This window comes from Melospiza georgiana, chromosome Z (assembly GCF_028018845.1).
Source record: "Melospiza georgiana isolate bMelGeo1 chromosome Z, bMelGeo1.pri, whole genome shotgun sequence".
NCBI lineage: Eukaryota > Metazoa > Chordata > Aves > Passeriformes > Passerellidae > Melospiza > Melospiza georgiana.
This window is the reverse complement of record NC_080465.1, coordinates 32,126,541-32,147,156: the sequence shown is the minus strand read 5'-3', so window position 1 is coordinate 32,147,156 and position 20,616 is coordinate 32,126,541. Positions and strand designations below refer to the sequence as shown.

The following is a 20,616-nucleotide window of genomic DNA, read 5'->3' as shown; positions in this document are numbered from 1 at the left end:
ATCAGTGAGTCCAGCTCCTGGACCTGCACAGGACCATCCCCAAGAGTCACACCACGAACCCGCGGAGCATTGTCCCAGGGCTTCTCGAACTCTGTCAGGCTGGTGCTGTGACTGCTGCCCTGGGGAGCTGTTCCAGTGAGAGCTGAACCACCCTCTCAGTGAAGAACCTTGTCCTAATATAGACTATATAGTTAGGGGTTGGAAGGCACTTTATTTTTAGAACAGCATTAGAAAACCTTTTTTTGTATTGCATCAAAAGTAATTTTTCTTTATGCTGCCTTGAATAATTTTATTGTGCAAGGTTAAAGAGCAGAAATGATGAGGCAAAACTTAATATTCTAAGAAGTAAGTCCCTTGCAGGAACTCCACAGTTTTGCACCAGTTTTAAATCACAGCAGATTTTAAAATTATATTCAGAAAAGTGTGAAGCACACCAATAGTGATGTTTCCCAGTGACTTGAACAGAAGGAGAGGAGACCCTGAACTGAAACAGTGCACTCATGGAAATCAGCAATTCTAGACTAATACCGTTGAAAATAAAAATGAGATACACAAGGTTTGTCTAGAATATATACTTTATTATTTGCAGTCTGTGTAAATTTTAATATGTGACTGAATTTTCTACACCATTTTCTCTGGTTAAGCACATCCTGGTTTTTTCCAGCCACCCAGTCAATTGCACCTTTAATATGTACAGTCAGTATTTATGAATATTGCATATGCATCTATGAACTTAGAAAAATAACATGCAAGGAAAATTGTTACCATGAAACTGATAAAAAATAAAGATAGGTAAAACAGTCAATCCCCTTTTTAGTGTGTTATGGCTTTGCACCAAGTATCAGATGTCAAAACAAACAGCTTCAGATGTTCTTGTTAAAGGCACTTACTGTTCTTCAAATACACTTTCACATTTAGTTCTATTGCGTTAGAAGTGTATCTCTGGGATCATACTTTTATAACACAGCAGAACAGTCCAAAAAGGCAGCATTAATAAAAAGGAAAGAGGGGGGCTTATATTGAAATATGAAAATGCCATGAATTAACACAAACTTTAAGGATTTGGTCCTTATAAAACAGGCAACAGCATTCAGGCAATAGTGATTTCTTTTCATAGACACTGACAAAATAATATCCCCAAAAAATGAACTCTTCCAGTTCCAGTGTATAGATATGTCTGAGTTGAGTAGCGTACCCTCTAACACCACCCCCCAGTAAAAGCACAGCTTTTCAAGACTAATTACTGTTCCACTTTGGCTGCAAAGGAAGAAACCTCAGAAGAGTGTTAGACATGGACATGCTAGCAAGCCTACAACTCCGTGTCTCTGTATCTGGATGGCTGTCTGTAATAGCCCTTCTTAGAGTGGTCTGCCAGCTGCCGGCGGTATTCCTCCTCCTCCTCCTCGGCATCGCTGCCGTAACCCACGCGGTTCTCCAGGTAAGGTCTCACAGGAGCCTTCTGGGGTTCCGGAGGCCTGGAGCTAACACAGCAGAACATGCAAAGAGAAAGAGATCAAGTCTACTCCCATTATGAAAAACCAAAAAATACCATCTGCTTGATGGCCACGTCCAGCTTAGAAAGGCAGATGGAGCAAATGAAAAACTGCATGACTATGGTAAACCTATCTGGAGAGGAATTTTATTTCTATCAAGCTGGAGGATGACGCTCAGATTTGATGTATTCAACCTACCTGGAAAAATGCCAAATTTCAAGTTTTAAACTGCTCACACAGAGACATCAATAGCCTCATAGTGCTCTATTCCTGAGCAGAGAGGATTCCAGCCTTGCTACAACCCCAACTGACATCTCCCTTAATTAGTTTTGCATAGAATTTTTTCTATACCTCCTTCTTCTTTTGCATCCTCAGTCTTCTGTCTCAAAGTCGAGAGACTTCTTATGTGACATTTCTTAAATTGGTAGCCTTTTCACTCAAATTGGTAGCCTTTTCAATCACAGCTCTCACTAAGGCACTTAGCCTTAAAAGTGGGCAGAAATAAACCACACATTTGCTTTTTATACACTATGGTGCTACACATTTGGCATGACATTAAGCAGACATAGAAAAACAGAATCTGTCAAGGCAGGTATTTCCTCAGTTTCAAACCCATGATTTTTGCAAGCCCTACTCTGGAAAAAAAAGATGGTATTGTCCTTACATCTTTCTCACAGGGATTAAATACTCCCTGCTAGGCCAATCACTAACACTTCTGTAAAAAGCCAACAACACTGATTTCTCCATGTAAGCAAACACTCTGCAAATGTGGTGAAAGATTAATTTTCATTATTTTTATAAAGCTTCCGATGCTTTATAAATGCTTTTCTGAACCTGCCAAGAAATCCAGGAGATCTGTTTTCCATCTTTGCATTTTAGATTATTTCCTGTGACATCAAAGCATTTGACTCACTAGAAAAAAAGTGTTCCATTTCTATTGGCTATTGCTAAGATGCAAGAAAATATTGAGTCCTGAAGAGCAGAAGACAAAATCCATCATGCAGTGTGTTAGCTCTTGCATAGGTGTCAAGTCCTAGAAATGTGCAGTGTGTAGGGTAACATAGTGCAGTGGTCGACCTATCCAGAACTCACTGAATTTTAAAGGACTACTACTTTCATCAGATTTGATGGGTCACCTGTATCAACTTTCATCCTTAGCTTACCTAGCCACATTACATATCTGTAAAGAAGAAGCATGCAAGTTATTAAGTGTTATTAGAACAGCAAATATTTGTTAGGACAGACTAACAGTCATCAAGTAGCTAGCACAGGTAGAAGGGACATCAGAGGACATGAATGCAGGCCAGCTTCTGTAACACTGATTGGGACACAAAACTGTCTCTGCAAATATTTCAGTGAAACAATGTAGTATTTCTTCCCAGATGACTCAAATAACTATAAATTAACTTGCTAAAAATGAACTAAAAGGAAAAAAAATCCTGAAATGAGTTCACTGAAGAGTTTGCTAAAATTCTGCCCCACCTTTATGATAATCTTTGAGGCATCACAACAAAACAATATATCAAGGCAGGATGACTTGTATGAACAAAAACTGGCAAGATCAGTTTTCCTCCTGCCAGCAAAGTCTGGAATTGAGACAGAATGTTTGGAACTGGATACACCTTACCTCATCGGCTGCGGCCAGCTCTGTTCTGACTTCTGTGTTTTGACAGGGACAGCATAAATATCCGGATGCTTTTGGGCTATTTCAATCTTTAAAAGAAAGTAGAAGAAAATAATTGTTCTTTTTTGATCCTATATTTGCATCTAGGATCTAGCAGGACACTGCTACATCTGAAATAATTAAAGCACAAATTGGTAATATCCTATTGATATTCCTACAATCATATCATCTTTTGCTAGGGTACTAATTCAAAGCACTCTTGAGAACAATGGATTGCCAAAAGCAACAGGATTATTAGAAGTCAGGTTTTTATAGTTACAACAGGAAACCTTAAAACACGACCTCTTTTTATACATAAATACACACAATGAGTGAGAGCATGTCTCTGAGTGTGGTTCCCCAAACTTCTCCCTCCATAAGCAACACAATGCAAAGAGCATGATTTTAGTTTCCAGGACTCTGGCTGTTCTATAGGTTGCAAAGCACAGGAGGGGGAAAGGCATCTCTTCATACCCTGGCATTCTGGGCCTCTTGTAGCTCTTGCATTCTTTGCATCCTTGCCTTGTGATCCATCTCCTCAAATATTTTTACTTTCCTCAGTACTGATTTTGGAGTATGTTCTTGTTCGCTTCCTTCCTCTTCCAACTTTGCCTCCTCCTCCTCCTCCTCTGCAGGCTGAGAGTTTCTCAGAATGGGACGCCCAAAGGCAGGTTTCATAGAAACAGGTGGTGGCAGTGGTTTAGCTGATACAGTTGAAGTCTCACTGCTGACAGCAACATTACTCAACTTGGAGTCATAGCTCTTGGGGAAGTCATATGGATCCTCTCTGTTTTGTAACTTCCCCTGCAAGCATAAAACCCACAAAGTTTACATCAGCAACTGTATATTTTAGTTTCAAAAGAAGCCATTAACCTGAAAGTACTCACTTTGCCCTATGCATTTACCAGTTCAATTTTCATATGATGTAATACTTCAAGGATGTTTGAACTGCTGCAACATTTTGGGCATATGCTCATAGACTACACATCAGGCCATAGAAGACCAGGACATTTAGACTTTTTAGACATTTGTTTGTCCTATTTGTTAAGGATTACCAGAACTACATGTGTTAGAGTACAGCACAGAGAAAACTGATGCCCCAAATAATTTTTTACTATTGCTTAATGTGAGGTATCATGACCTAAAATTTAGAAGTGCACAGAACCCAATGTTTTATATTCAGCTTTTGTTTTCACTGTGCATGTCCTCCTCTGCCCTATTTTCATTGTCAAGGCACACTTGGGCTGTATTTTGAATATTTAGAGTATACGACCTATTTTTTCCCCTCTTGCATCATTCCTGAGCAAACAGTTGACAGAAAGTTCTAGTGATGGTCAGGTGGTAGATTCTGATTTTGTGCTTCACAGTAATAGCCATGAGATATGTTTTTCCTGGTGATTAGTCTACTTTTAATCTTGCTGAGCTAAAAAAGTGCCTTCAGTTTGCTAGTAGATACAAAAAGAGGAGTTTACTTTCTTATTCCCTATTAGAGATCACATGTATTTGAGAAGAGCTGTTATCCAATAAGTCTTCTTTCTGCTTGATCCTGCAACACTTTCAGTCATTTCTTCTGTCCACACTTTAAGTGTTTTCTAGTCTCTGACCATTTCTATTGCTTTTTCCAATCTGTCACCCTGGAGAGTTCTCCTGAAAGAGGATGTTAGTATTCAGATTTGTTTCTACAAATTTACCTTAGGTGGTTCAGGCTTGAATGCTGGAGGTGGACTTGGTTCTCTAAGGATCTCCCTGCTACCAGCTTTTCTCAACTGAGCCCTTGGTTCTGGAGTAAACTTTTTTAAACTCTGTGAAAGAGAGAGATAAAATCACTGCAGAAGCCAGTAATTCAATCATTTTTTCTCTCTCTTAAGTTTACAATTTTGGGAGCATTAACCTGGAGTCAAAAGATTGCCAGCAACCTGACTACAATCACCGCAAATGTAATTGAAAAGTTCAAGGCCATGAGACATTATCAAGACATCTATAAATTTAGGAAGAAAAGCAGAGATTTTCTTTTATTTTCCTCTTTGTAGTGTAGATCTAAAACACTATCAGAAGCAAGGTAAAGCTGCTGTTTAAAAAAATCCTCTGAATTTTAAACCATCCATAAAGGGTTTCCAAAAAGCCCAAAGTTCAGTCTTACTGAAAAATCCAATCATCTCACCTCCTCGTGATGCACGGGTTCAGAGGATCGGCTAACAGATGAAATCCTCGGCTCCTCCAAAGGCTCATCAAGTTCATTGTCAGTGTATGCACCACCTTCTCCATCCGTATCCTCCAGGTCACTGATCAGGCGGCTGTCACAGCTCAAATAATCAGCACCCATGGCAGTAAGGTAGGACATACGATCATCTGCGTCATCTTCCATGCCATCCATCTACGGGAAAGTCAGTCAGAAGTAAGGAACAAAGATTAAATAAAAGTCCAGTTAAGACTCAACATTAGGCCAAACAGCTTAGGCTCAACATCAGTCAGCTCTTAAGAATGACTTCATGGAACTGAAAGAAACTAATGCAGAATCACAACGAAAAGTCCTCTTCAAGTTCATCCCTCATCATCATTCTCCCCTAGCCCAGCATTAGCGATGAAACCTCCAAAGTGTTACAGAAAGAATAATATTTATTTTGTTAAAGACATACATCAACTGACTATTTGTCTAGCCTACTGACCACTGGCAAATGAATTTCTGAACAATTTTTACTGGCAAGAGATACTTTGAAACATGTATATAGCTTCAGAGAGTATGGACTGACTGCTTACCTTTCCTTCTGATACCCATACTGCTTCTCCTTGCTGTTGCTGAATTGTATCCTTCAGGCTACCATACCAGCTATCATTGGCTGAATTCAAATTAATGGTTGCTGTAAAAATTGAAGGAAAAGGTGTATATAACACAGTAAATGCAATCCCTTATCCATTCTTGGCTGTTTAACACTTTTTGCTTTAGGTAATTTGTGAGAATGTTAAACAGCCACTTCATTTAGATCATTGAGAAAAGCGTGGTATTCTTGCTTCATTGTTGGACCATTCTTAAGCTTATTAAATCACTTGTCTTTTAATGGCAATAAACCAGCACAATTCTTTTTCTATTAGAATTTGGCAGAACAAGGAACTTTGAAAGAAATCAAGGAAGGCATTAGTCATGACCACACCTTCACACTCTTGGTTCCAGCCTGCATGAGCTAATATGCAGAGCAATAAGTATTTGTCTCAGGATTTACGTAGTCCCATACACTACTCTCTTAGTCAGCAAGTTAAACAAACATTCTTCCTTACCTGTAAAGAGGTGGGGGCAAGTTTTCTTCAGTTTGTTTGCTTGCTCATAAAGTTTTCTTGAGCTCTTGTTTGATGTAGGACATAGCCTTTGTCTCATGGTCTTCACACCCTGCTTACTGTCTGGGCTAAAGAAGACCACAATTGGAAACCACTGGGTGTAATTTAGCAGATCCACTGCTTTAGGAGTGACATCCAACAGAGCATGTTTATCCTGTTAACAAGAAAGGCCAGTCAATGTAGTGCATGTGGGAACAAGTGGAGGTGACTGAACACGGGATGCTAAGAACACCAGGATATTTGAATCCAAACAAGAGCACAGCTTGTGGAATGTTTTCCCGCAGTTATACTATATTTAGAATGTTAAGAGCAAGAACAGCACTGCATGACCGTAAAGCCTCTGGCAAATTCAGAAAGCATATAGTAAAACAGATTCTCCTCTGTAGAAATTTAGAATGGACTTGAGAAGGAAAATTTAATTTCTAGTATCAGGTCCAAAGCTATAAATATTACTAAAATTGCCATTGAACAACTTCAAAGCAGCTTTATCATTAAGCTTATTACAGAAACAGATGCAGTGAAAATTTGAGTACTCTGAAAGTTACAGGAGCAAACAAATCAAACACCATGCCTTTAAGCATAAGCAATTTTCAGAGGAATGCCCTACCTGCTCAATGATTTGCCTCACAGTGTTCAAGCGCACTACTCCAGTTGACTTCTCTGAACCTGCATCTCTGGGTTCTGTCTCTGCAAAGACAACATCTTAGCTCATCTAGAGTGGCCAGGCAGCTGTGATTATTAAGTTATCCATGCTCTCAGTTAAGGATGAAAAAGACACTAAGAGGACAACTTACTTGCTGTCTGGTACAGGTGAGGCAAGTCGTTTGACAACTTCTCCATAGCGACATCTGCAATAGGGCCAAATATCACCACGGGTCTCTTAAAACCAGCTGAAAGAAAAATATTTGGAGAAAAGAAAAATCTGGTAAGACTGGGTTTATATATAAAAGACAAGACCTTCGGTTACTATGCAAAGTTGAAGTTATTAAAAATATATTTTAAAAAAACTATTTCCCAGAGGTTTGTGCAACAGCATAATAAAGAAAACTACTTTTACCAGCTGAGAAAGAGACTGTTTTCATTAACAGCTTTCTTATTCCTTCTAGAGGGATCATATTTAGAATATTTTACATCTGAAAATGTACAGATCTTCATTTATATTTCCATCCATCAAAACTCCATGAACCTTGACACAGTGGGTTTTGTGTGAATAAAGACACAAATGATAGACTACTGCAATGCAGCTTGAAGAAGCAAAGAAATGTAAAACTATGTTACTGCTCATGTTGAAGCAAGTGAAAACACAGTCCTCAGAGTTAATGGGGGGATGCCATTACCCCAAGTCTTCATCCTGGCATCTGGGATCTCCTTTAAAATACTCTTTACTAGTTTGTTTTGCTCCAGAATACTGTCATGTGTTACTACCCAGAAAATCAGCTTCATCTGCTCACCACTAGTAATACAGCTAGTTAACAGTCGTGGAGATAGACCACATGAGCCACGACTATATTTGGACTGTTGAAAATCCTTGGGTTCTATTTGCTCTGAACCTACTGTTGAAGTGCTGTTTATCAAGATTAGGTTGGTCTCAGGTGTATGGATTGTACTTTCAGAACTAGCCAAGAAGAATCTGAAGAAACAAGGAAAGCCCTGCTGTTTCATCCCTTTTTCATTTTAAACCTTCAAACTGGCAGGTATATTTTGGAGTCATTTAAAAGGGTAAAAAAGCTTTCTCATAGAATAATTAGTAGCATCCAGCAATCTCCTTTCTGAGAAAAATATCATCCCTTCCCATTGTTCTAATTCCACATAGTTACAAGTTGTTAGAAATCACTTTCTCAGCTGACCAAACATTTGGATGCTAAAGCAGCCAACAATAAATGGGCAGCCAGCTGAAAGCAGTCTCACCTACCTTCACGCAACTGAACGCGCTCGTAAGCTGGGAACTTTGTGCTCACAGATACAATAGCTGTCAGATCTTCACGACTCTTCCTCAGATTCTTCTTTGCTCCAGATCGCTGGCCACGTGTTCTCCAGAAATCTGCCCTATCACTTGAGCCATCCTTTTGGGCATTCTGAACACTGGCCATCTGTTCAGCTCTGACAGAGAAAGTAGGGAGTTCAGAACTAGTCAAGGGGGTCAAGGGTGCTTTCACTGATGAACAACGGATTTTGAATTTGCAACAGATAATTTGCCAGATAGATAGAAAGGAGTGGAGGTAAAAGCACATCAGTTCAGGTGCCTTTGCCTGGGAGCAAACACATTGTCAGAACAACGCTCTGATCTGCCACAGCTACAAGTTGCTGCACAGGAAGGAGTTCTGAGGTATTAAACCGATCACTTACATGACTGTAAATAAAAGAATGCAAATGCAAAGAGATGGTGAGAGAGGGCAACTCAGAACTGAAGGCCTAAGAAATTACTGTCATTATTCTCTTCTCCATTAGGCCTCAAAAGTTATGTCACTAGAGCACAGAAACAAAGGCTGGTTTGGTCAGACCAATTAACAGAGAGGAGAAAAAGTGCTTACCAGGAGACAGACAAGGGAGTCACACAAGAAGCATATTTTGCAACTTGTGTGCATCACGTAATTATGAGCTTTTTCTTCTGTCATAAAATTACAACCACACTCAAAACTTAAAAGCTACAGTCTAAAAATTCAGCTACAGTCTGGTTGTGGTTTTAAGGTTTTTTTTGTCTGATTAATTTTAATAGTTTTATGCACTGTATACATTTGAACAGATATTATTACCTCCCATGAATTTTGATTAGGAAAGCATATTTAAGCAAAAATATTGCTGTGCTTCATTCAATATTTTACACAGACTACAGCTACAAAAAAACCCCACAAAACCATAACCAAGCAAAACAAAACAAAAAAAATCCCCTAAAAAAAACTACCCTCCAAAAAAAACTGTGCCTCAGAATAAATACTTAAAACACTCTCCAAAATTGTATACATAAGAAATTCAAGCACTGAATTCTTCTAAAGATTAATCATCAGAGTATTCTTGCACAAAAAGTCACAAGCTTCCTCAGGTGAAGGGTTTTTGTTTGTTTAGTTTTTTTGTTTCATTGGGGTCTTTTGTTTGTTTTGATTTGGCGAGGGTAAACATACAAAGAAGAAGCTGGGGGGGGAAAAAGCAAAAGTTTAACAAAAATAAGACCCACCACCCATTTTCTGGAAGAGGAACTGAAGCAGCTGCTGCTCAAAGCTTGGTTGATTGCTGATACAGAAGCTCTAGGTCTGTGCTCTAAACAATGACCTGGTATGTAGGTAACATCACCCTCTCTCACTGTCTCCTCCTTTAGAACTGCAGAGTTCTAAAATATGCAGTTTTTATAGGCACAATTCTTGTAAAAATGAAGACAAAACTATTCTTTCATTCTTGTAGAAGGGAATAGAAAGAAAGAAAGGTATGACATTGGAAGCAAAAATTACTTGGTGAAGGGAAAAAATCTTACTTCTAACAATGGGTAGGAACATGTGGTGCCACCTTACCTGCTCTTATTTGGAATGAGGCCCTTTTCCAGTTCATTTCCAATTCTCACAGCCAGCCAGTTTCCCAGTTTGCCGTCATACAGTGTATCAACTACTCTAAAGATCTCGCCCCTGGTGAATGCTAAGCTCTGTGGTGACTCTTTGTCACACTCAAAGTGACTCCTGATGAAGAATGAATCTCCTCTGCCACAGGCCATGATGTCTCTGTAGACTAAAACAACACCTCCATTTTAGCTTATATTTTTTTACACTTGAAAGAAAGATAAAGCTGTGATTCTAGTGAATACAGCTTTGAAATTCTAAGGATCTGCTCAGAAAGATGAAAAAACTCAGATCTACGTTCCTCTACAAACTCTTAGGAGTGTTACATCCTTGTATGTGCACAGCCCTTACAGCTCCAGGGCAAAAGGCAGCTATGGTACTACAGTCTTGCAGCAGGCTGTGTTTCCCAAAAGGAAAGCAAGAAGCTTTTCTTGCTCCTTAACTGCTCATGAATAAAATTGTCCATTTTATGCTGATCAAATCCCTTCTGACTGCCAAAGCACAGCAGATCTTCTCCAGCTGCTACAGACAGAAAAACAGAGGAAAAAGCAGTACCTTACCACTTCACAGGACTAAGAGTTGCTATTTGCTAATAATAAAAGACATGGAAAAGTACTCTGAAAAAGACATCACACATGCAGCATTGCATGTATAGAACGCAGCTATCTTCTCAACCAGTGAAAAAGGAGATAAACTAAAATGCTATCAAAAATAAGCACAAGAGAGATTTTTTGTGGTTTCACTGACAAAGCACAGCTTAAAATATTCATAGATATAGACACATTTTTTTCCAAGCACCTACCTTCATATTTGCTTTGAGCCAAAATTGTCACAGTTTCACCTTTGGGAATTTCTAAGAGATACAAAACAGCTTCTTCCCGAACCATGCCTCTGAAGTCTTGAGTGTTTACCTACATAACAAAAAACCCACAACAACTGATAAATCAACAATAAAAGGAATAACCACAGATTTTTCTTTCATCTGAAAAATCTTAATATTCTCTTCCCTTATTATTTTCACATGTAGCTATATATCTATATCAATCTATCTATATATATAAAAGTAAATTATTGTCTCTTGTTAATATTTAATTCCAGCTATTAACAGTAATCTTCCTGAAATAAAATGTTCTGGTTGTATATTGCTAGATTGTTTCTTAAACTTTAACAGCCTCTAGAAGGGGCAAGAGAAAAGAGATAGAGGGAAAATTACATAAACCTTCCATGTGAATTTTCAGAAAAAAAGCAGAATTATTAAGGGGCACAGATGATATAAATAAGAAACCTGAAAAATAAATCACCATAACCCAAATAAACTGGAGAAAGATGAAAGAATTTTTGGCCCCAATTTTTCCCCTCCAAGTCTAGGAAGAAACACTGTACAAAAAATTTATTGTGCCATCTTGCAGCATTTTTCTTGATTAATATTTAACTACTCCTTCCATAAAATTATAAACAAACTAAAGCTTGGTATACACTGCTCCTTCAAGAACTCATACCACATATACACCCTTGCAAAGCAATAACTTGATTCCTAAGATCATAATTTATTCCATATTTCCAGTAAGAAGAGCAAATGAGAATATACAGAAGTTATTTGCATTTCAGGGACACATACTCATACCTTAAGAATCTGATCTCCTTCCTGCAGTCCCTCCTCATCAGCTGAGGTACCTTCTTGAATTCCAGCAATAAATATCCCTACATCATTTCCACCAGCCAGTCGTAGACCCACGCTGTCTCCCTTCTTGAATCTCACCATTTTTGTATTAGGACTACAGGATTTACAAACAGAAAATGAAAGTAAGGGCAGGTATTAAAGCAAATAACAATTTTAGGACGCCAAAAGAAAAAAATTACAACTCCTCAATTATATAATATTAATAATATCCTTATATCCTTTCTTTCTTTATATAGGCTATATTTATTGAGGTAACCCTTCAGTGAAGGCAGGAAGAGGAGAATTTCCATTTTTCAGAGTGGAAAAATAATTAGGAATAGTGACTAAGTGGCATACACAGACCTACTGAGCAGGGAAATAGGTCCCTGTTTCTGAGACCCCAAAGTAGCTCCCCATCTACTGTATCCTCTGTCATATGAACATCTGCAGTTTTTGTGAAAACAGACTGAGTTATGAGTAATCATATTCATTGTTTTTTCTTCTATAATCTAAAGAACTGTCATATGAATTAAACTGATACCTATTTTCTTTACTGTGTAATATGTTTGTTGGAAGTCTTCAATTTTCTTGTAATGAGAAATATTTTCAAGTATAATCTACTGATATGTTAACGATCAGTCCCTTCACATTGCAGTGGGAGAGACTACTGGAGTAGGCTCAGATTTTTTGCTGTGAGAAAAGCTGCATGACTGAGTGACCTTCCAACTCAGAGGACACTACTTATCTGCCAGCCATTCTCAGTAATACCCTAAGCCTGTATTACAAATTCCCCTTCATCAAAATAATCACTTGATTAATTTGCACATCAATGACAACATATGCAGGGTCCAACCCAGAAAGGGTTTTATTTAAAACGATACACCAAGCTACAGAACATTTTCAAAACTTAAGGCTTCTCCTTGTAATTCCAACACTCCGATTCCTTCAATTTCTCTATTTGTAAACTCTCAAAAGAAAACATGTAAGCTGATTTCCTATTAATAAAAAATAAAATAAAACAAAACTCTTGCATATATTTCCATGCAAGCCCAGAAATACAGGGTGTTCAATACCTTCCAGGTAGGTTCCAGGCAGATATTTCTAAAACTAAGTTGATCTCAAATATCATCAGTTAGAAGCCATGTCACCTCTTCTTGGCATTAAGCTATAAAGGGAGTATCACTCCAAATGGGAGAAAGAACACAAACCCATGCAGCCAAGAATCATGTACTGGTCACTGGAGAATACAGAATGCAAAAGAACTCAGCAAGTACCACCTTACCCATATATTGCTTCATCTTCTGGGCTGGGTTTGAGAATTGTTCGTGTAACTGCTTTTGGCTGAGGCACTAAATGTAAAAAGAAAAATATAATAAAAGTTACTGAGATATTGAAAGGCTTATAAATGGCAGGAATTTTTAGATATCAGATAGCAATCAAACCTTCCATGCCAAAGATTAATACAGGTTCAAAAATCAAACATGTCTGACTAAAATTAATTTATTTATCTTTTTTTAAATTCTTGAAAAAGAAAAAAAGTTCAAGGAAGGGATACACAACTCTTTAAAGCAAGCTAGATCAGACTTCATTTGTCTACTTAGGGTAACAGTCTAACAGCAGATGTTTTAAGAGAGTATTTGCTTTTTTCAGGTGGTAGGTCTAATAAACAACTACGGTCAAAAAACTATCAGGTGTTTCTTCCCTGCACCACAAAGCAAAGTGGTGCAGGAAAGAAACTTCTTCTGTGTGTAAGGGTGGGGCTGACACGAAGAGCATAACAGTTTTGTCACCATGGTTGAGGGAATGGACATTCTGTGGCCAGGGGAAGAAAAAAGCAACCAAAACCTTCAGGCTCTGACCTGCTGGGTCATCTTGGTACTTCGGTTCTTTGTTTGAGTCCACAGCTGTAAGAGCAGGAGCAGCAACGTCACCAGTTGATTTGAAAGGAGTAGGCATTGCTCCCATTCTGGACATCCTACTGGAGGGATCCTCTTTTGCACTAAAAGGAAGAAATCAGAAATGAAATCAGGTAAGAATGCATATATTTGAATAACTTCTTTGATAAGCAAGAGGAAAATGAACTAGAGAACATTTCTTACTTTGGTTTCTCTTTCAGTTTTTCATTGGATGAATGTGAATCTAGATCAGAATGATGTGATCTGTCATCTTGAGGGGAGAATGATCTGTTTGACTCTATTTCAGAAATATCTGTAAAGATATGAAATGCAAATGAAGACATGAGGGATTTGTTTAAGTTATCTGTTCACCTGATCAGCCTATGTATTTACAAAGTTTTCAGATAGAGGATACACTGAACATTTCAGCCCACTCTCATCTCAAGTTGGATTTGACAAAGATTCAAAAAGTGCCTTTTAGTGCTTCCACCCCTCCACCCTCCCAAAATATTTCAAGAAAGTTTCACACAACTTTTAACAAACACACTCACATCAATAACTACTTTTAGCATACCACACATACCACGTGCATTAGCTAGTGCTAGCAGGCTTTGATTTGAAATGTCATGGAGGTTTCCAAACCAAGCTTCACATCAACAGGCACCACATCACTGCCCTTCAGCAGCAAAGGAAACAAGAGTGGCCCTTGGATTTGAAATGCACCTCAGACTTCACAGTTAAACCTACAGGAAGTTCCACCCCATATTCTGACACCAGAAAAGCAAGTATCATGTTCCACATCCCACTCTCCCAAACATTCTGAGCTCTTCCCAAAGCAAGCTCAAGCTGAGAGATACAGCTCACACACTTAAATAGAACAGGTGCTGGGAACAGAAATCAGTCATCCAGGGTCACTTAATTTCCTCTTGTTCTGACATTTCTTCCCTCCATTTGAATGCTGCCATGAATGTTAATGTCTTCAGAAGGAGAGACCAGTCCAAAGCGCTTGTTTTAAAAATTTTTATTAATGCACCTGATTTGCTTGCTCCAAGAATTTTGCCAGATTTTGCCAGACCAACATTGCTCCTTCTATGTCTGCCCCTTCCTAAAATATAACTATATGATTACTATAAAATTATTTTCACCTAAAGGAAGGGTTGCTGAGTATTACTTAGGTTTGTTTGCTTTTCATTGTTTTTCTTAAAGAACCTAATACCACTCTACCACAGCAAAACGATATAAGCTCCTTTTTGTCCTTGCACAGAGTCCAGAAGTTTGGATCCACATTAAACCTCACCATCCATTTCTGAGTCACTGTCATTCAAGCAAGGAATGTTGAGCAGTGTCTGCTTTCGGTCCCTGAGAACAACCAGCTGGAGTTTCCCACGTGATTTCTCAATCAATTTCCGGGCATCAGCTAAAGACATGTTCTCTGTCACTGTACCATTGATCTGGACACAAAAAGACAACAATAACAAACAAGTCTGCATTGTGCTCAAGTTTAATAGTGAACTTGACTACAACAAGACTTAGTTCAGAATAACCACTATAGCCAGTACCTGCCAAACTGCTAGCAGTAAAACCAGAACAGACCTTGAGAATGATATCTCCTTCATGAAGGTTGCCATCTTTGGTTGCTAGGCCAGTACGGGTCATTTCTTTTATGAAGATCTGACTTCCAAGACGGAGTCCATACTCTGGAACCAAGAAGATAATTCACTGTAGCTTAAAAGATAAGCAAGGATGCATTGTTTTAAAACCTACACAGTGTTTCATCAAACACCATCACACCATGAGAGAAAAAAAAAAGAATAAAAAAATAACAAAAAAAAGTAGGCCTAGTAAATCCACTTCACCCTAAGCCGAGCCTCTGATACCTGTGCTGCCATTACTATTGAACAAACAATATCTCAAATCCAATTACAGTTGGACTACTGGTCTGCACCTTCAACAGCAAAACAACGCCTTTGTTCTGGAGCTGCTTATTAATGTACTAGATTAGCTTCTCAGATTCGTATTTTGCATGGCACAGAGGGGGAAAAGGGTCTAAAAGCACTAACAGAAATATTTATTTTCATCAGTTGCTGCATGCTGACCCTGTCCTATCTGTACTCCAGGAAATGCTTTCATTGTTTCAAGCAAAGGAGTTTTTTTTATTCCCCTGCCCCCTTCTTTCCCTGTGATCTAAGTTACTTGGGTAATATATTTGCTACTTAAAAAGAAAGGCAGCATCCCTAAAAAACACGCATCCTAGAACAACAGAATGTTGTCCTGCTTTAAAAGATCACCATATTTCAGCAAGTCTGTAAAGTATCCGTATGAATGGCAGAGATTATTACAGTATAGCTAAACACAAAAGTTAACAAATGCAGCTTATATTTCTCCTTAATTGCATACATATCTGCATTATCTTTACAAGTGGAAACATTACATGCAGAGGAAGAAGAGGAAGGAGAAAAAAAGGACTGCTGCTAGAGCCAATAAAAAAAAGAGATTAGCTCCTGCATACAAAATTTAATTAGCAAAAAATTGTCAAAATTACAACAGGGTGGATTCGGAAAAAACCCAACAACCACACCCAATCCCTCCAGAAATAAACCACCATTCCTTCCCCCAGAAAAAAACCCAAACAGAAAATTATGTACAACATAATCTCATATATGCTTTCCAGCACAAGTCTTTATTTCACAGTGAAAAAAGGTCAGGCTTTTGGCTTTCATTTGCACACTTCAATATTCAGCAAAGAAAGGCTGAAATACTGCCATTTCAGTATTTCAGCTGCTGCTATTTCTGTATTCTTTAACTACCAGACGCAAACAAACTGTATTACTAAAGGCAGAGTCTACTCTTTACCCTTTCTAGCTAACCTTTTTGTACATGTGCCAAATGTAATCTGAATCGTGATCAGATCCATGTTTTCCCTCAGAACCAGGAGAAAAGGGCAGAGAAAATGGAAAACTATGGACACAATGGCTTGAAAAGACTGAAATTATGTGAGTGAACAAATCTTTGTTCAAAGGTGAAGTTCAAGGTTCTGCGCAAAAAGCATCCCAAATCAGCCAGAAGGAATGAAAGAACAACTTAAACCATCGGTTTAAAAAGTCAACACTTAACCTGCAAAAGTAGAAAGTAATTCAGTTCTTCTCTTTTCCCCACCAAAACCCATGCTGTACTGGAAGTCGACTCCTCTCCTCCCCTGTTACACCCACCTTCATTATGTCTGCCTTTTGTTAAGAGAACACTGATTGGTGCATTCTGATCCTGCGGTCCTAGGTACTCATGTTGGCGGTGTATTTCAGGCGAAGGACTGCGGGAATGAAGCCTGTCCCGACTACGACTCCTCATTTCCCTCCCATATCTAGGATCAGATAAAGATCCATGACTGTAACTGGGTGGGCTGTAGTCTCCTCTGTAGTCCCGCTCATAGCCAGCATCCCTGTCGATGCTCCTTCCCCTGCTCCGATCTCTTCTATAGTCTCGATCCAAGCTCCTGTCCACGCTCCTGCCACGACTTCGGTCGCGGCTGTAGCTGCATTCCCTGCCACGGTCTCTGCTTCGCCCTCGGTCGTGCTCTTCTCTATAGCTCTGATCCAGGTTGTTTCCCCAGCTTTGGCTGCGCCCTCCATTCCCACTGTGCCAGCTTCTCTCACTGTAGCCACTTCGAGCACTTTTGCCATCAAATTCTGCATGGTCATCCATTACATCCAAAGCTCTGTCCTCATAGTCAAGAGAGGGGCTTCTCTGCAGCGCAGCAGCCTGCACTTTCCTTGGTCTTTTCACTACCTGTACAGTACAACAGAAAACAAACAAACAAACAAACTCCTATCAAAGATCAGAATGTGAAACTGAACAGATGAATATTCTTCATGTTTCAAATATATGCTGGGGACAAAAAGAAGGAAGAACAACATTCTATTTATTATTGGACAAGATCTGTGTATGCAGAACATAATTTGCCTCATGTAACTTATATTTTGTACCACTCGTTATAAACATTTATACCACATTATAAAATAAACATTTTATTCTCAGTTATTCAATAAGGTAACTTTGTCATACTGTTGATTAATTTCCATTTGTTTCACCTGCAGAAAGTAGGTCTTTGTTTTATTTGTTTTGTACTTCGCATATGGCAAAGGACTGCTTTGCTTTTGCCTTTATAATCTTTATAGAAGAAAACCAAAATCCTGACTGGTTACATACCACTGTACACTGAATATATTTGGAATTTACTTACAATGGTGGCCACCTTTCCACTTTTCCTAAGCTGCTGAACTGCAAAAGAATGTAGAACATTTTCCATCGGGGTCCCATTAACTATGACCACTCGGTCGTTTTCTCTGGAAATGGGAAGGGAGATAAAAAAGGAAAGAGAAGATTTAAGAGGAGTCTTCATGAAAACAGCAGAGCAAAATTTCTTCTTTTGTTCTTTTTTTTTTTTTTTTTTGACAGAGGAAACCTACAGATTGAATTCAGTTTAACAGGGAGTTTTGCTTTACAACTGTGTTTGCTATATTAATTCTACTATATCTGAATACCAGAAGCAGCTTTCCGTACATCTAAAAAGTAGACATTGAGCAGCACTGTCTTTGTGCATATACTGTGTTCTGCTTAAGTACCTTGCCATCATGTTTTCTAAAGAACATTTGTGATGAGTTTTGAAACTTTTTTATTTTGATCTTTCAGAACTCCTAGTTTTTTACACCTAGAAGTGCTAGACTTCTTTCACATAAGAGTTTCACAAACGCTTCAAACTGCTGCAGCCATACCAGTATTCAGGCAAATATTGACAAGTACAACTACAGTACAGTTTTCTTAAAGTCTGGTGTTTGGAACACATTTGCTCTGTAGGAAGGTGATAGGGAGAAATAAAAAAAAACAACCCAACAAAACAATAATACAGAAGAAGTCCTCCTTGCCCTAAACATAGGCCAACTGAGATCACTAACTTTTCTGCTCAGACCTCCTGCATATCAAACAGACCACTAACACCTAACTCACCTAACCCCTATGAAATAGCCCCATAACACTGATTAATTTAACCCCATAATTTTCATAAACACACTTCAATGACGAAGAAGATTTAAAGAAAACCAAATTACCACTCCTCATACTCCTGATATTAGTTTTTTCTCGTGACTACCCAGTTACAATCAGAGTATTAGCTCAACAAATTACTGGTTACTTTGCCATTTTCTACTAGATGAAAGAAATCTTTGGTACCAACTATTTTATCGCCATTATAATCAAATCACATCACAATCTTCTGTGCAAATAAGAATATTATATACTCTAAGCCTCCATTTGTAAGGCACTCTTACTCCTATATGATTTTTGTGCCTCTTTTCATACCCTTCCAATTCCTTTTAGTGAAGAGTATGTGAGAACAGCATGCTATATTTCAGTACCAGTTTCATCCAGGTTTATATACAGGAATTAAAACAGCTCTCTGGATAGTCCATACATCCAAAGCTAGTATTGAACCTAATGTTGCAATATTATGCCAAGAGGTCCAACTACATGTGCTCATTTTACCCTGCAAAAGATGACAGAATGGTTTTACCCATCCACTCTGAAGGTTAAACTTATATTCCTTGATTTGGAGGAGAAGCCCTACCTTCATTTTTCTTCAGAATGTGTTTTGTCTGAAAGTGCCCAAATATCTTGGTATTCCCTTGCCATCATCAATTTACCTATGATCTTTCATAATTTCTGGACATGATTTTTTTCCCAAATCACAGGTGATTACGGAACAGGATGGATGACAGTGATGGTCTGCAGGGGCCACTGCTATAAAATGTAGAATTTGGGCACTTCTGTTAAAAATTATTTGTTGCATGCTTTACAATTACCCTTTTGTTTAGTTACTCAACAACAACTCCCATATCAGCCATTTCATTTTCTGACCAAAAATAAATGCATGGCAAAAGGGACAGAATCTAATCTCTTGATTTATTATTGCTGCACAATTATTTGGTATTCTTCCAAATCGTCTAGTCATCATCAGGTATTTCAGATCAAAGGATGAAAAACTGATCTAGGACACAAACTCTCAGCCTACAGATTAATTGTTTGTACATGACAGATGCTGCCTCACCAAGGATGAAGTTATCAGAAAGACAACAGAAACTCTTTATTTCCATAATTTTTTCTTTCAGATATAATGAAACATTTAGCAAACCTTAGTTGGGCTGACTTAAAGTCATTCTTGGAAACTAATGATTGATCATGAAATGTGTTTACTGGAGGAGGAACAAGGAGGATGTTTTAAGATACTAAGTTTTTCTACTGTTTCTTTAAATGAAATGCAATCTTGAAAGAAACATACTTAACTGTTAAAGACTTCTCAACACCACCACTGAAAAGTAATGTCTTTACCAACAGCAATGAACACCTCTATGTAGGGTTTACTTGTTATGGGTTTTTTTTTTTTTTAGGGACACCTAGATATTCAAGAGGGCATCAAGTCTTGAGGTGATTAAATCACCAGAATTTCAACCACATCTGTCTAAAGGTTTTATGTATTCTATAGCCATACCCCTCAAAATGCCAGACAAAGAAAAATGTGCTTACTGAAGTAATCCATCTGCTGGACCACCTGGGAGAACATCCGAAATTACTATTGATGTTTCGCCATTTTCAAAATGAGGGTTATCTCTGCCGCCAGAAACTGCAATCCCAAATCCTCGTTTTGAATCCTTTACAAAAAAACCAAATACAACAAAACTTGAATACATTGACAGGAATTTTGTCAGGGAGAAATAAGAGGAACATGAGTGTTCTAGCGATGGTGCTCTTAAGTAGATATTAAAATATGATAGCTGCATGCATAGTGTTGCAAAACCACACAGTACTTCTAGATTTAAGAAAGATTAGATTTACACATCCATGTATCAAGATGACAAGTTCCTGTCTTCCAAAACCTCTAAAGCCTTATGATTGCTAGTAATTAAGTAAAGAAAATAAAATTTGCCTGCATTTTGCTTCACCATCCCATGGGTTATTTATACCAAATTCATTGTTAGGTAGA

The 20,616-nt window shown here is 38.3% G+C and overlaps 1 protein-coding gene across 9 annotated transcripts in view; it reads right to left on the bottom strand.

Moving 5' to 3' along the window:
* Positions 1-557: 557 nt before the first annotated feature.
* TJP2 (tight junction protein 2) overlaps positions 558-20,616 on the bottom strand; it is a 77,421-nt gene continuing 57,362 nt past the window's right edge. For all 9 annotated transcript variants that reach the window (XM_058043207.1, XM_058043208.1, XM_058043216.1 and 6 more), the window contains 21 exons: positions 20,160-20,284; positions 17,824-17,926; positions 16,796-17,369; positions 15,180-15,283; positions 14,884-15,037; positions 13,791-13,899; positions 13,551-13,690; positions 12,974-13,040; positions 11,656-11,806; positions 10,834-10,942; positions 9,990-10,200; positions 8,399-8,586; positions 7,281-7,376; positions 7,094-7,173; positions 6,430-6,640; positions 5,914-6,014; positions 5,318-5,530; positions 4,848-4,958; positions 3,631-3,960; positions 3,121-3,206; positions 558-1,481 (listed from right to left, as the gene is read on the bottom strand). In XM_058043207.1, the coding sequence (XP_057899190.1) occupies positions 1,310-1,481; positions 3,121-3,206; positions 3,631-3,960; positions 4,848-4,958; positions 5,318-5,530; positions 5,914-6,014; positions 6,430-6,640; positions 7,094-7,173; positions 7,281-7,376; positions 8,399-8,586; positions 9,990-10,200; positions 10,834-10,942; positions 11,656-11,806; positions 12,974-13,040; positions 13,551-13,690; positions 13,791-13,899; positions 14,884-15,037; positions 15,180-15,283; positions 16,796-17,369; positions 17,824-17,926; positions 20,160-20,284 (3,435 nt within the window). In that variant the 3' untranslated portion in view covers positions 558-1,309. The remainder of the gene's footprint in view (positions 1,482-3,120; positions 3,207-3,630; positions 3,961-4,847; positions 4,959-5,317; positions 5,531-5,913; positions 6,015-6,429; positions 6,641-7,093; positions 7,174-7,280; positions 7,377-8,398; positions 8,587-9,989; positions 10,201-10,833; positions 10,943-11,655; positions 11,807-12,973; positions 13,041-13,550; positions 13,691-13,790; positions 13,900-14,883; positions 15,038-15,179; positions 15,284-16,795; positions 17,370-17,823; positions 17,927-20,159; positions 20,285-20,616) is intronic.